At 57.1% G+C, this 11,454-nt stretch overlaps 2 protein-coding genes across 4 annotated transcripts; one reads left to right on the top strand and one right to left on the bottom strand.

Annotated features, from left to right (window-relative positions):
- The first annotated feature begins 1,606 nt into the window (after positions 1–1,606).
- Positions 1,607–6,797, top strand: Matk (megakaryocyte-associated tyrosine kinase). Of its 3 annotated transcripts, none has more exons than XM_085692449.2 (13): positions 1,607–1,686; positions 2,568–2,627; positions 3,223–3,336; positions 3,419–3,534; positions 3,621–3,840; positions 4,129–4,222; positions 4,793–4,858; positions 5,275–5,374; positions 5,470–5,554; positions 5,634–5,707; positions 5,799–5,994; positions 6,262–6,348; positions 6,431–6,797. In XM_085692449.2, exons 2-13 carry the CDS (start codon positions 2,619–2,621, stop codon positions 6,668–6,670), a joined length of 1,401 nt encoding a protein of 466 aa, XP_085548575.1. In that variant the 5' UTR covers positions 1,607–1,686; positions 2,568–2,618; the 3' UTR covers positions 6,671–6,797. The 3 variants fall into 3 exon arrangements, with proteins under 3 accessions (XP_085548575.1, XP_048316857.2, XP_048316849.2); XM_048460900.3 differs by lacking the exon at positions 1,607–1,686 and adding an exon at positions 2,090–2,391 and having other exon boundaries at positions 3,223–3,327; XM_048460892.3 differs by lacking the exon at positions 1,607–1,686 and adding an exon at positions 2,095–2,391.
- A 1,655-nt stretch (positions 6,798–8,452) lies between these two features.
- Mrpl54 (mitochondrial ribosomal protein L54) lies at positions 8,453–10,746 on the bottom strand. Its single transcript, XM_048460910.2, has 3 exons — positions 10,587–10,746; positions 9,362–9,527; positions 8,453–8,817 (listed from the first exon to the last, which is right to left on the bottom strand). The coding sequence occupies exons 1-3, from the start codon at positions 10,702–10,704 to the stop codon at positions 8,685–8,687; spliced, it is 417 nt and encodes a 138-aa protein (XP_048316867.1). The 5' UTR covers positions 10,705–10,746; the 3' UTR covers positions 8,453–8,684.
- Positions 10,747–11,454: the final 708 nt, after the last annotated feature.

Here is an 11,454-nt window from a genome sequence, read left to right as displayed (position 1 = left end):
GGGAGACTTTAACTCCCTTCCCTGTTGCTTCTACCTCCCCAGTGCTGGGATGACAGGCCTGTGTCACCACAGTGTGCCACCTACTGAGCCCCCAGCCCCAAGCCTGTCTTCTGCATCTTTGCTATCTGTAAGTACCAGAGAAAGCATCTGGACAAAGTCCATTTGGCAAAGCAAGTGGGGAGGCGGTCAAGGCCAGCAGCTCCCGCTGCGCTGTGAGCCTGGAGCGCACACATACTTTCCGAAAGGCCAGGCTCTTCCTGCTGTGGGGACCTGTGCAGGATGGGTCAGCTCTGATCAGAAAGCAGCCGTTTACGCAGAACCTCAGGCCTCTGCTGCACCACTGGGTGTCTCCTGCAGCGTGGGAGCTGCGTGACAGCTGCAGTAGGAAGGAAGCCTCCAGGTCAGTTCCTGTGACTCAGACGTGTGGTGTCTTCAGCAACAAGGTCACCCAAGAGCAGAAGTTGGTTTGCAGTCTCTGGTCTTCCCTGGCCCGTGACTCCGAGGTGGACACCCACACCTGGCTGGAGACCTGTGGCCTCCAGAAGTCTCACAGCCATGGTGAGGGCACGTTTGTCCAGACTTGTCCACTACTACTGAGCTGCCCCCAACCCACCCCTGCTCTCTCTCTTTTCTTTTCTTTTTTTTTTAAGATTTATTTATTTATTAAGCATACAATGTACTGCTGGCAAGGAGGGCACCAGATCTCATTACAGATGGTTGTGAGCCACCATGTGGCTGCTGGGAATTGAACTCAGGTCCTCTGGAAGAGCAACCAGTGCTCTTAACCTCTGAGCCATCTCTCCAGCCCCTTTTTTGTTCGTTTTTCATTTTTGTTTTATTATTATTAATTATAAACACTTGGCCAATAGCTTAGGTTTATTTCTAGTTAGCTCTTATTATTTAGATTCACCCATCTCTATTAATCTACTGCCCCAGGTTCCTTTACCTCATGCACATACTTCCCATCTCAGGGCCCCTGCTCTCTTTTTAATTAGTTAAATAGGTTTTATTTTATTTTATTCTGTTTTTGTTTGTTTGGTGTTTTTTGTTGTTTTGTTCTTTTGTTTTTTGTTTTCTGGGTTTTATTTTGTTTTTTCCAGTCAAGGTCTCTCCAGGTAGCTCTCTAGGCTGGCCTTGAACTCACAAAGATCTGCCTACTTCTGCCTTCTGAGTTCTGGGAAAACATTCGAGAGCCCCAAAGCAGAATGAGCCTGGCATTTCTGAAAGTACTTGTATGTGCCTGGGCCAGGCTCACAGCGTAGCAGGGAGTAGAGTCCCAGGCTGAGGGGCCTGGCTGCAGCGTGGAGGTCTTTGTGCTGTGAGCTGCTTGCCTTGATCGCCTCCCCACACAGGGAGCTCCTTCCAATTCCTTGTACTTGCGCGTGCGCGAGCCGTTCCGTGCTCCTTGCCTTTTCGGGGTGGTCTACGGAAGGCTGGGACTCAGCAGGGGCCCAGAGAACATCGGGCACCAAGCACCCTGGCACCCAGCATCCCGCCCGGGAGGCGGAGCGGGAGGAGGCAGTAGCGCGGCCCGCAGTGCGGCCGGCGCTAGGACCCGCAGGGGCTCCGAGCCGGGTCCCCTCCATCCTCGCCCCAAAATGAGGAAGCGGAGCAAGTTGCTCCGAGTTGAGCCTTGGGGCGCACGACCCGCTGGCGGGCACCCTCCCGGGGTTGCGCCCTGAGCAGGTGAGCGCGTGCGCGCGGGTGGAAAGGGGACGCCCCTCAAAACGGTCCTGGACCCGGGGACGTCAGGTGCCAAGGCTGGGTATTTTTTTTCTGGGTGCGGCGTGCGCGTCTCTGAGTGCGCGCGCCCTGGTGGTCACTGCAGGGCCCATGTGTGCTGCAGACACACGCACAGGTGCCCGCGTCTAGCCGGCACCATGTCTAGCCGGCACCCGTGTCGCGCACACACGGATGGCAGGGTGGCACCTGTGCCCAGATGCACGTGCGCCTCCGCCTGCGCGCAGCTGTCCTGCAAACCCCACTGAGCCCGAAGCCAGAAGCGCACCCCAACCTCCTGCCCTGGCCCCTGCCAGCCACCAGCTGGGTACCCCAGCAGTCACTGCCCTAGGGTCGTGTGGGTCCTTCCAGATGCTTCCTTGGTGACCCCTGGTGACCCGACAAGCCGGGCCTCCCCAGACTCCACCCAGGGTCAGATTCCCAGGAATGACCTTGAGTCACCGCCCCTGCCTGCGGCCCAGGAAAGAGGAAGCTGCGGGCCCAGCTCCTGGCACTGTCCTCCCAACACACAACCCTGGCTGCCACCAGAGTCATCGGATCCCTACACTCCTGCCGCTAGGCCTCAGTTTCCCTTCCAGAGCAATGGCAGGGCAAGGCTCAGGGGTCTCCTGGCTGGCCTTTGATGGCTGGGAGTCTAAGGACCTCCCTCGGGTAAAGATAACCTCCCAAAGCCTGGGCTGCAGAGGGGATCACTTCCTAAGCCCCCTGAGGGCTGATCGAGGAGCCTCTTTACCTGCTGGTGCTGCCGCTGCCTTCACCTGGCCAGGCCCAGCGGAAGGAACTGGACCTGGGGACATCTCCTAAGCATGACACTGACTCCTCCACAGGTGAGCCCTCGCTTCCTCCGAGCCTGGCACCCCTCGCCTGCCGCAGCTAGGATGCCAACGGTGAGTCGCCAGACCATCCTCGGCTGACCTGGGGGAGGGCCTGCGCCCCGAGGCAAGCTCCCACCCCTGACATTCCCCCAGGGACCAGGCCAGTCTGACCACCCAGGCCTCTATATGTGGCTGTGATTCTGGTCTCTTTCTCTCTCTGACTCAGTTTTCCTTCCATCCGCTCCAAGTTTGCTTTTATTTATCTATTTACTTACTTATTTATTGTTTTATTTTGCTTTTGAGACCAGGTCTCACTATACAGATGTGCCTGGCTTGGAACTCAGTATATAGGCCAGGCTGGCCTCAAACTCAGAAATCCACCTGCCTCTGCCTCCCAAGTTCTGGAACTACAGGTGTGGGCCACCACCCCCAGAATTATTTTTTTTTAGTTTTTTGAGAAAAGTCTCACTGCAGCCCAGGCTGGCCTTTAACTGGTCTGGAATCCTCCTGTCTCAGCCACCTGAGTGCTAGGCTACTGGCCCGTGTCTTTGTCATTCCCTTGTCCTGCCTTCACCAGCTCCCAGTTTCTCCCAGGTCTTCCTGTCCCTCTCAGTTTCCACAGCTCCCTTGTGTCCCTGACATCCCCCGGCCTCTGTCTCATCCCCAGAGGCGCTGGGCCCCTGGTACTCAATGTATGACCAAGTGTGAGAACTCACGCCCCAAGCCCGGTGAGCTGGCCTTTCGCAAGGGCGACATGGTGACCATCTTGGAGGTCTGTGAGGTAAGGGGGGTGATGAAGAACAGTTGGGGTGCATTTAGGGGTGCCAGGACAGACTCCCCAAGCTCCTTCCCTCCCTGTGCAGGACAAGGGCTGGTACCGTGCCAAGCACCATGGCAGTGGGCAGGAGGGGTTGCTGGCGGCCACTGCTCTGCGCCAGCGGGAGGCCCTCTCTGCGGACCCCAAGCTCAGCCTCATGCCGTGAGTGGTGCTCTGGTGGGGTGGGTGGCATCAGGGCCCCAGCCGTCCTGCGCCACACAGTATCCTCTCCCCGCGGGTCCCCACAGATGGTTTCACGGTAAGATCTCGGGCCAGGAAGCCGTGCAGCAGCTGCAGCCACCCGAGGACGGGCTGTTTCTCGTGCGGGAGTCGGCTCGTCACCCCGGAGACTACGTCCTGTGTGTTAGCTTTGGCCGAGATGTCATCCACTACCGTGTCCTGCATCGAGACGGCCACCTCACCATCGACGAGGCCGTGTGTTTCTGTAATCTGATGGACATGGTGGAGGTGACCTGTGGGAAACTGCTGGAGCAGGAGGGCTGGCAAGATGGAGTGGGGGGGGTGTCTCCAGGAGCCTCACTTGTTTCTAGAACCGGGGTCACTTCTCCAGGGAGCCCCATGGGGACAACAACCGCCCCTCACTTTCCATTCTGCACCCCACTATTGCCATGGAAACCCAGTCACCTTAGTCTGGTACATGGGTAATTCTGTCTACCCCACTGTGGTGATCGTGGTGGGAGGAGTAAGGGGCAGGGATCCCTGGAGGCAGAGGCTTATGGCTACCACTCCCTACAGCATTACACCAAAGACAAGGGGGCCATCTGCACCAAGCTGGTGAAGCCCAAGAGGAAACAGGGTGCCAAGTCGGCCGAGGAGGAGCTCGCAAAGGGTATGAGATCTCATATACACCAGCCCAGATGCAACCCTACCCTCCCACCTCTCAGCCTCAACCTCTCATCCTTAAGCCCCTGCCATGGCTTGGTTAAGCCCTAAAGTCTTCCAAGCCTGGCTGTCACATGTCTCCTGTGGGGCCTGGAGCCCCAGAGACAAACCCAGGATAGAGCGAGGTGTCTATCCTGCTAGACTCTTCAAAGCTGGGGACTAGAGAGCTCTGGGGGAAAAGAGGGGCCTTCCAGAAGCAGGGTGTGTATAGAGTGCAAAAGCCTGCCAGAGGCAAGATCAGGAATATTCCAGAACCTGTGTGGCCCCGGGAAGTTTGGAGGGTGGGGTCTGGGGAACCTGGTGGGACTGAATTCTGATGGCCTCCTGGGACAGTCTGTGACTTGCAGGATTGTAATTGGCACCGGACATTGTATGTCTGCCATACAGCTTTGGGGCAGCTGCTGGGTGGGCACAGGCGTAGCTAGCTCTAGGGATGTTAGCGCTCCCTCCACAGCTCACTGGACGCAGGCGGAATGGGAAGGGCTGTGGCTCTGACCAGGTCTCTCTGCCCCTGCAGCTGGCTGGCTACTCGATCTGCAGCACCTGACTCTGGGAGCACAGATTGGAGAGGGGGAGTTCGGAGGTGAGGAGGGGGCGCAGAAGGCAATGCTGGCACCTCCCAGGCTGGACAGGTGGCTGGGCGTTAGCCCCGCCCTCGCCGCCTAGGAGCTCTGCTCAGAATGCCTTCCCTGTGCGCATTATCCGGGACTTAGACCAGAGGACAGTAAACACGCCGCCGCGGTCGGTCACCATGCCTTGTCCGTCCCGAGCGGCAGGAAACTATGCAAACATGGGCAGGACCTGTGGGCTTCTTCATGGAACAGAAATTTGAATTCTGAATAGTGAGACAGCCATTGTATTTGCATTAACTATTTCTCTTTTGGGGACTGGGGATGGATCAAGGCCACGCCCCCAGCCCCTCACTGGGGGATTCTAGGCGGGGCTGCAGCAGGTCTATCTGTCTTGCTGGTGGGTTCTGAGCTCTATCCCCGCCCACAGCCGTCCTGCAGGGTGAGTACCTGGGGCAGAAGGTAGCCGTGAAGAACATCAAGTGTGACGTCACAGCCCAGGCCTTCCTGGATGAGACGGCCGTGATGACGTGAGTGGCCGGGTGGGGCTGGGTCCCAGGGTTGGGGTGCCGGTGTGTACTCACTTCCCACCACCCCCACCTCCCGCCCCGCCCCGCGCCCCCAGAAAGCTGCAGCACAGGAACCTGGTACGGCTCCTAGGCGTGATCCTGCACCACGGCTTATACATTGTCATGGAGCACGTGAGCAAGGTGTGTGGGGTGGCAGATGGGTGGATGGGCAGGGTGGCCCAACAGCCTGGAGACCCCCAGGTCCCTCCCCCCCAAACAGGGCAACCTGGTGAACTTCCTGCGCACGCGGGGCCGCGCCCTCGTGAGCACATCTCAGCTCCTGCAGTTTTCCCTGTAAGTGACATTCCTTCCAGGAAGGTAGGTCCCAAAGTTGAAGGGGAAACTGAGGCCTGAGCACAGGGTGACGGGCCTTGTCTGTCCCCAGACATGTTGCTGAAGGCATGGAGTACCTGGAAAGCAAGAAGCTGGTGCACCGGGACCTGGCTGCTCGCAACATCCTGGTCTCTGAGGACCTGGTGGCCAAGGTCAGTGACTTTGGCCTAGCCAAGGCTGAGCGGAAGGGACTGGACTCCAGCCGACTGCCAGTCAAGTGGTCAGCACCCGAGGCTCTCAAGAATGGGGTGAGCAATGTTCCACTCTTCTCTGAGGTTTTGGGATTCCTCAGAGGGAGCTTGATGTTGTGACTGCTGTGTGATCCTATGCACATCCCTCGACCTCTCTGAGCTTCAAGGGAAAATTGGTCCTCCAGTGAGCCCAGGGCACAGGGCGCCCTTCTGGCATGGACTGAGTATGGAGGGGAGAGTAGCCTAGGAGCGTGTCCAGAGAGGCCGGGGGGGGGGGGGGGGGGGGGGGGGGGGCTCCTCCTCACCTGACCTCTGCCCCCACAGCGGTTTTCCAGCAAATCAGACGTCTGGAGTTTCGGGGTGCTGCTGTGGGAAGTTTTCTCATATGGAAGAGCTCCGTACCCCAAGATGGTGAGCAGCGCCCTGGGAAGGGGCACCCTGTGCATCCTATGTTGCTGACCTCCCACCCACGCTCCTCGCTCTGTGTCTGCAGTCGCTGAAGGAGGTCTCAGAGGCTGTGGAGAAGGGTTACCGCATGGAGCCCCCCGACGGCTGCCCAGGCTCTGTGCACACCCTCATGGGCAGCTGCTGGGAGGCAGAGCCTGCACGCAGACCCCCCTTCCGCAAAATAGCAGAGAAGTTGGGCCGCGAGCTCCGCAGTGCTGGCACCGCAGCTCCCATTGCGGGACAGGAAGCTGAGGGTTCAGCTCCCCCACGAAGCCAGGATCCCTGACGCTGAAGCAGGGAGCAAGAGGACACAGGCTCATGGTCACTGCACCAGGATGGGCCAGTGTGCAGGCTCCGAAGTCCCTGGAATCCCCACACCCAGGACACCCAATAAAGAGTGATGGGAAAAACCAGTACATTGGTGTCTCTGTGAAGCCCGCGTCTGCCACATGCTGCTCCGGTTCCCTGCATCGGCTGTGGCAGGCCTCACCTGCCCCCATTGCCCTGAGTCCACATGATTATTGATGTGTTGCCCCAAGTCCCTGCCTACTCTACCTTGCCCCTGCCAGCCTGTGAGGTCAGGGGACTCGGGGAATAGCCCGGCTGGGGATCTGCTTAGCATCAGTACCCAGGGCCTCCTTCATCCTGCTGGGAAGGGAGCCGGAGTCACTGCGCAGGATAAGGAGGTGCTACAGAGAGAGCCTAAAGGGCCCCCCACTGCGCAGGATAAGGAGGTGCTACAGAGAGAGCCTAAAGGGGCCCCCCACTGCGCAGGATAAGGAGGTGCTACAGAGAGAGCCTAAAGGGGCCCCCCCACTGCACAGGATAAGGAGGTGCTACAGAGAGAGCCTAAAGGGGCCCCCCACGTAGCAGCACTAAGTTGGGGCGTTCAGATCACATCCCATCTCAAGGTGTAGGGTAAATGAGGGATGTCCCTGTCACAGAAGGGACAGGTACCAGGACAGCAAGTCTCTTGCCCATAGAGAAGGTGAGAGGGTGCAGAGGGGACCCAGACTTTCTGGATCCAAGGCCAAGGTGGTTTTCTTCCATGGAATTTCAGACACCAAAGTAGAGCCAAGCAGGTGTGTCAGTAACATTGAGAGCATAGCAGACAGGACGTTGCTGTCACATCCCACCTATCGGCGAGGCCCATCGCTCACACACGCATCCACTCCCCACCTTCCAGACCGTGCACCCTGCATCTCTCCACCCTGCCACTCCTCTGCTCAGCCATTCACAAACCCGTCCACACACCCACCTGTCCACCCCCACCCAGCCCACCCACAGGTGCTGACACCAAGCAGTTGAGGACACACAGATTTCCCTCTTAAACTCAGTGGGGAACTCACTCTGGCCCATGCTGGTGTTGTCATGCCAACAGTACAGCAAACACTGACCCAAGGGAAGGAGGAAGCCCAGGTGTTCCAAGCAGAGAGCATGGCCCAAATGAAAGCCTGGGCCAGGCTGTGTCCCCAGTGGAGGAGAGCAGGAGGCAGGTGGGGGAATCGGGGGCATCAGTCTGGCTCTACTCTAAGTTTGGTAGAGCCTGGAGAACCTCAGGAGCCACAAGGTGTTTGCGGTAAGATGGCTGTTGCCAAGAAAGGCTCCATAGACTCCTACTGTATAGACAGCAGAACCACCTGACTGGTCCCAGGGAGCAGGCCCTGTCACCTTGGTGTCTCTGTGGTCTGCTGCACCGTCCTGTGCAGGACTTTCCCCGAACACAATCTCACCCATTCTCATAGTTCAGCCGGACAGAGAGCCACCTGGGGAGCTGAGGGGAACTCGGGCCACATGACGCTGGCTCATGACCCAGGTGGCAAACACAGGTTCAGCTCTGGGGTCCAATGAGGGACAAGCAAGACACATCCCAGATGGAAGGCAACAGCACTCAGCCCTGCGCCGCCCCGGAGGCCCCAGACCGGGCTGAGTCACAGACCTCAGTGTTTCAGTGTTGAGGCACTTGGGTTTAGCCTGGAGCCCAGCCCAGGACCAGCCCACCTGCCCATCAAGATCTGGAGCTGAGGCGTCCTAGACAGAGCTCACTGCCACAGGTACCGGTCAGTCATTTGTTTCCATACCTGTTTATTGTGTGTGTGTGTATCTGTCTGTCTGTCTGTCTGTGTGCGTATGGCCTGCGTTGCCAAACACAACCGTGGAGGTGGGAGAATTTGCAGAAATCAGTTCTGTCCCTTCCACCATGTGAGTTCTGGGGATTGAACTCGGGTCTTCACGTTGGGCAGTGAGTGCCACTTCCCGCCGAACCCTCTCGCTGGCCTATGAGATGCTCCATCCTCACGCTACAGCTTCTTGTTCTTGCTTAGTCGGTTGTGACGCCAGATGTTCTGTTTGCGCAACAGTCGCCAGTACTCACGGGACTCTGGTTCCAGCTCCTCCAGCTTTTTCGGGGGACCCAAGTTCATCTGGAATAGCCTGTGGGGGGGTAGTGTCAAAACTGCATGGCCACCTCACAGCTCTGGGGTGTAGGCAGTGTTGAGCTGGGGCTTTGGCTCTTGCCCTGGTCCCCACCTCTGTTCCAGCCACAGGCTCCTGCTACTGCCCCAGAGCAGGCCGTGTCCTGCCCCAGGATCTCTGCACAGACACCTTCCAGCCACTTGATCCTGGCTCCGTGTGGAAACTTAAAACGTGGCTGACAGCTCAGGTTGCACCCGCTGTCCCTGTCTCTCCCAGTGTCCTGGGAGTGTGGCCCCACTACACGGCCTTGTGCACCTAACTATCTGGTCCCCAGCTCACTCCAGGAAATACCAGAGTCTGGATAGCCAGGAAGAGACACGGCCTTAAATCTCTGTCAAGAAAAACAAAGTCCCCCACCCTGCCCCCTCTGCCCTCAGGGACACACGGCCCTGTGTACCAGCTCCCCATTTGCAAGCAGGAGTACCAGGGCTTGGCGTCCAGGGTGGGTGAGACCAGTAGACCCCGGGGTGCCCCTGCAGGCCAGGTGGCCATCCACACTCACCACTCGGGGTACTCAGAGTCTGGCTTCAGGGCCACATCCTGGCCTTCCTTGTAGATGTTCACCCCCATGGCATGTGTGGTCAGCCGGGCGGGGTCTGTGCACACATCAGGGTCCTTCAGGGCCTCAGTGGCCACGCTGCCCTTGGCACCTTTGCTGCCCTTCATGACTGCAGAGCAAGAGCTCAGGTCACTGTAGCCCAGCCCTGCCCCTGTGCCTCCCTCTGTGTTTGGCAACCCCGGACACCCCAGGTATAACAGGGTCCCCTGTCCCCTGACCCGAGACTGTGTGGCCTGATCACTCAGCCCCTCTTCCTTTCAGTGATGGGGGCAGGATGATACTACCTCATACCCAGAGGTCTCAGCTGAGGCTGGGGGATCATAAGACCCTGTCTCAGAAAAAATAAAAAACTAAGGCTAGAGAGATGGCTCAGCGGCTCTAGGCCAGCATGGCGTATATGACAACCTGTGCCCAAAACAAACAAACAAAACTTATTTATTTTTCGAGACAAGATATCATCATGCAGCTCTCCTGGAACATCAAAAAAGTTTTTGTTGTTGTTGTTGTTTGTTTGTTTTTGAAGACAGGGTTTCTCTGTGTAGCCGACTGTTCTGGAACTCACTCTGTAGATCCGGTTGGCCTCAAACTCACAGAGATCTGCCTGCCTCTATCCCCTGAGTTCTGGCAATAAAGGTGTGCGCCGTCACTGCCCATCAGAAAAATAAAACGTTTAAAAATATATTTTATTGAGATGTGGTCTTCCTGGCATGCCTGTAACTCACAGAAATCCCTCTGCCTCTCCGTCCTGAGTGAGGGAATTAAAGGTATTGGCCATCATATTCAGCCTCAAAACGTAATCTTTAAGAATTATTATCACGTTGGGGGGCACAGTAGCGCATTTGTGCAGTCGGCCATCTCCTTCCACGTTTACCTGGATTCTAGGGTTCGAACTCAGGCTGTGGGCTTTCCCGGAAGGCGCTTTACACACAATTGAGATCTAGTGCCCCTTCTGGTGTGTAGATGTGCAGGAAGAACGGTGTAAACATAATAAATAAATCTTTAAAAATAGCAATAACTCAATTTCCGCGGGTGGGTATGGTATTCCAGGCGCCCTGCCCTGCGCAGGAGCAGTTCCCGGAGCCCCGCCTCCCACAGCAGCGCGCCTGCGCACTACGGACTCTCCTGGCCTACCACCGTGCCCACATTGATTTCTCCGGAGGCGCCTCACCTGGCTTCTTGGCGTAGTCCCGGACGGAGAGTGTTCCGGGTCCTCCGGGAACCGGGAGAGCCCGGAGCCGACAGCCGGCCCACATCCGGGAAGCCCCGAGGAGACAGGTGGCCGCCATAATGCTCGCCGGCTCGCACGTGCATGCTTCCGGCTACGTCGCGCTCCGGAGCCGCTTTAGGGCGTCGGCGGCGCCCGCGGCCTTCTGGGAAATGTAGTCGTATCATTGGGCAGCTCGTGACTAATTTGAACTCATGTAGTTATCACCCGTTTAAAAAATATTTCAAGGGGCTGGAGAGATGGCTTAGTGGTTAAGAGCACTGACTGCTCTTCAAGAGTCCCTGAGTTCAATTCCCAGCAACCACATGGTGGCTCACAGCCATCTATAATGTAGACTTTGCGCCCCCTTCTGGCATGCGGGCACACATGGAAGGAATGATGTACACATAATAAATAAATCTTAAAAAAATATTTCAAGGACTGGAGAGATGGCTCAGAGGTTAAGAGCATTGCCTGTTCTTCCAAGGGTCCTGAGTTCAATTCCCGGCAACCACAGGGTGGCTCACAACCATCTGTAATGAGGTCTGGTGCCCTCTTCTGGCCTTCAGGCACACACAGAATATTGTATACATAATAAATAAATATTTAAAAAAGAATATTTCAAGAAATTCTTGTCTTTAGTCACATTAAGTTCGTGCTTGTATTCCATGTGGGATTTTTGAAAGTTTAAGAACAGCCAAGCCGGGTAGTGGTGATGCACTCTAATCCCAGCACTCAGGAGGCAGAGGCAGGCAGATCTCTGTGAGTTCGAGGCCAGCCTGGGCCACAGAGTGAGTTCCAGGACAGCCAGGGCTGTTACACGGAAAAACCC

The sequence above is a fragment of the Myodes glareolus genome, chromosome 8 (assembly GCF_982192425.1).
Source record: "Myodes glareolus chromosome 8, mMyoGla1.1, whole genome shotgun sequence".
In the NCBI taxonomy this organism is placed as follows: Eukaryota; Metazoa; Chordata; class Mammalia; order Rodentia; family Cricetidae; genus Myodes; species Myodes glareolus.
This window is presented reverse-complemented; position numbering and strand designations above follow the sequence as displayed.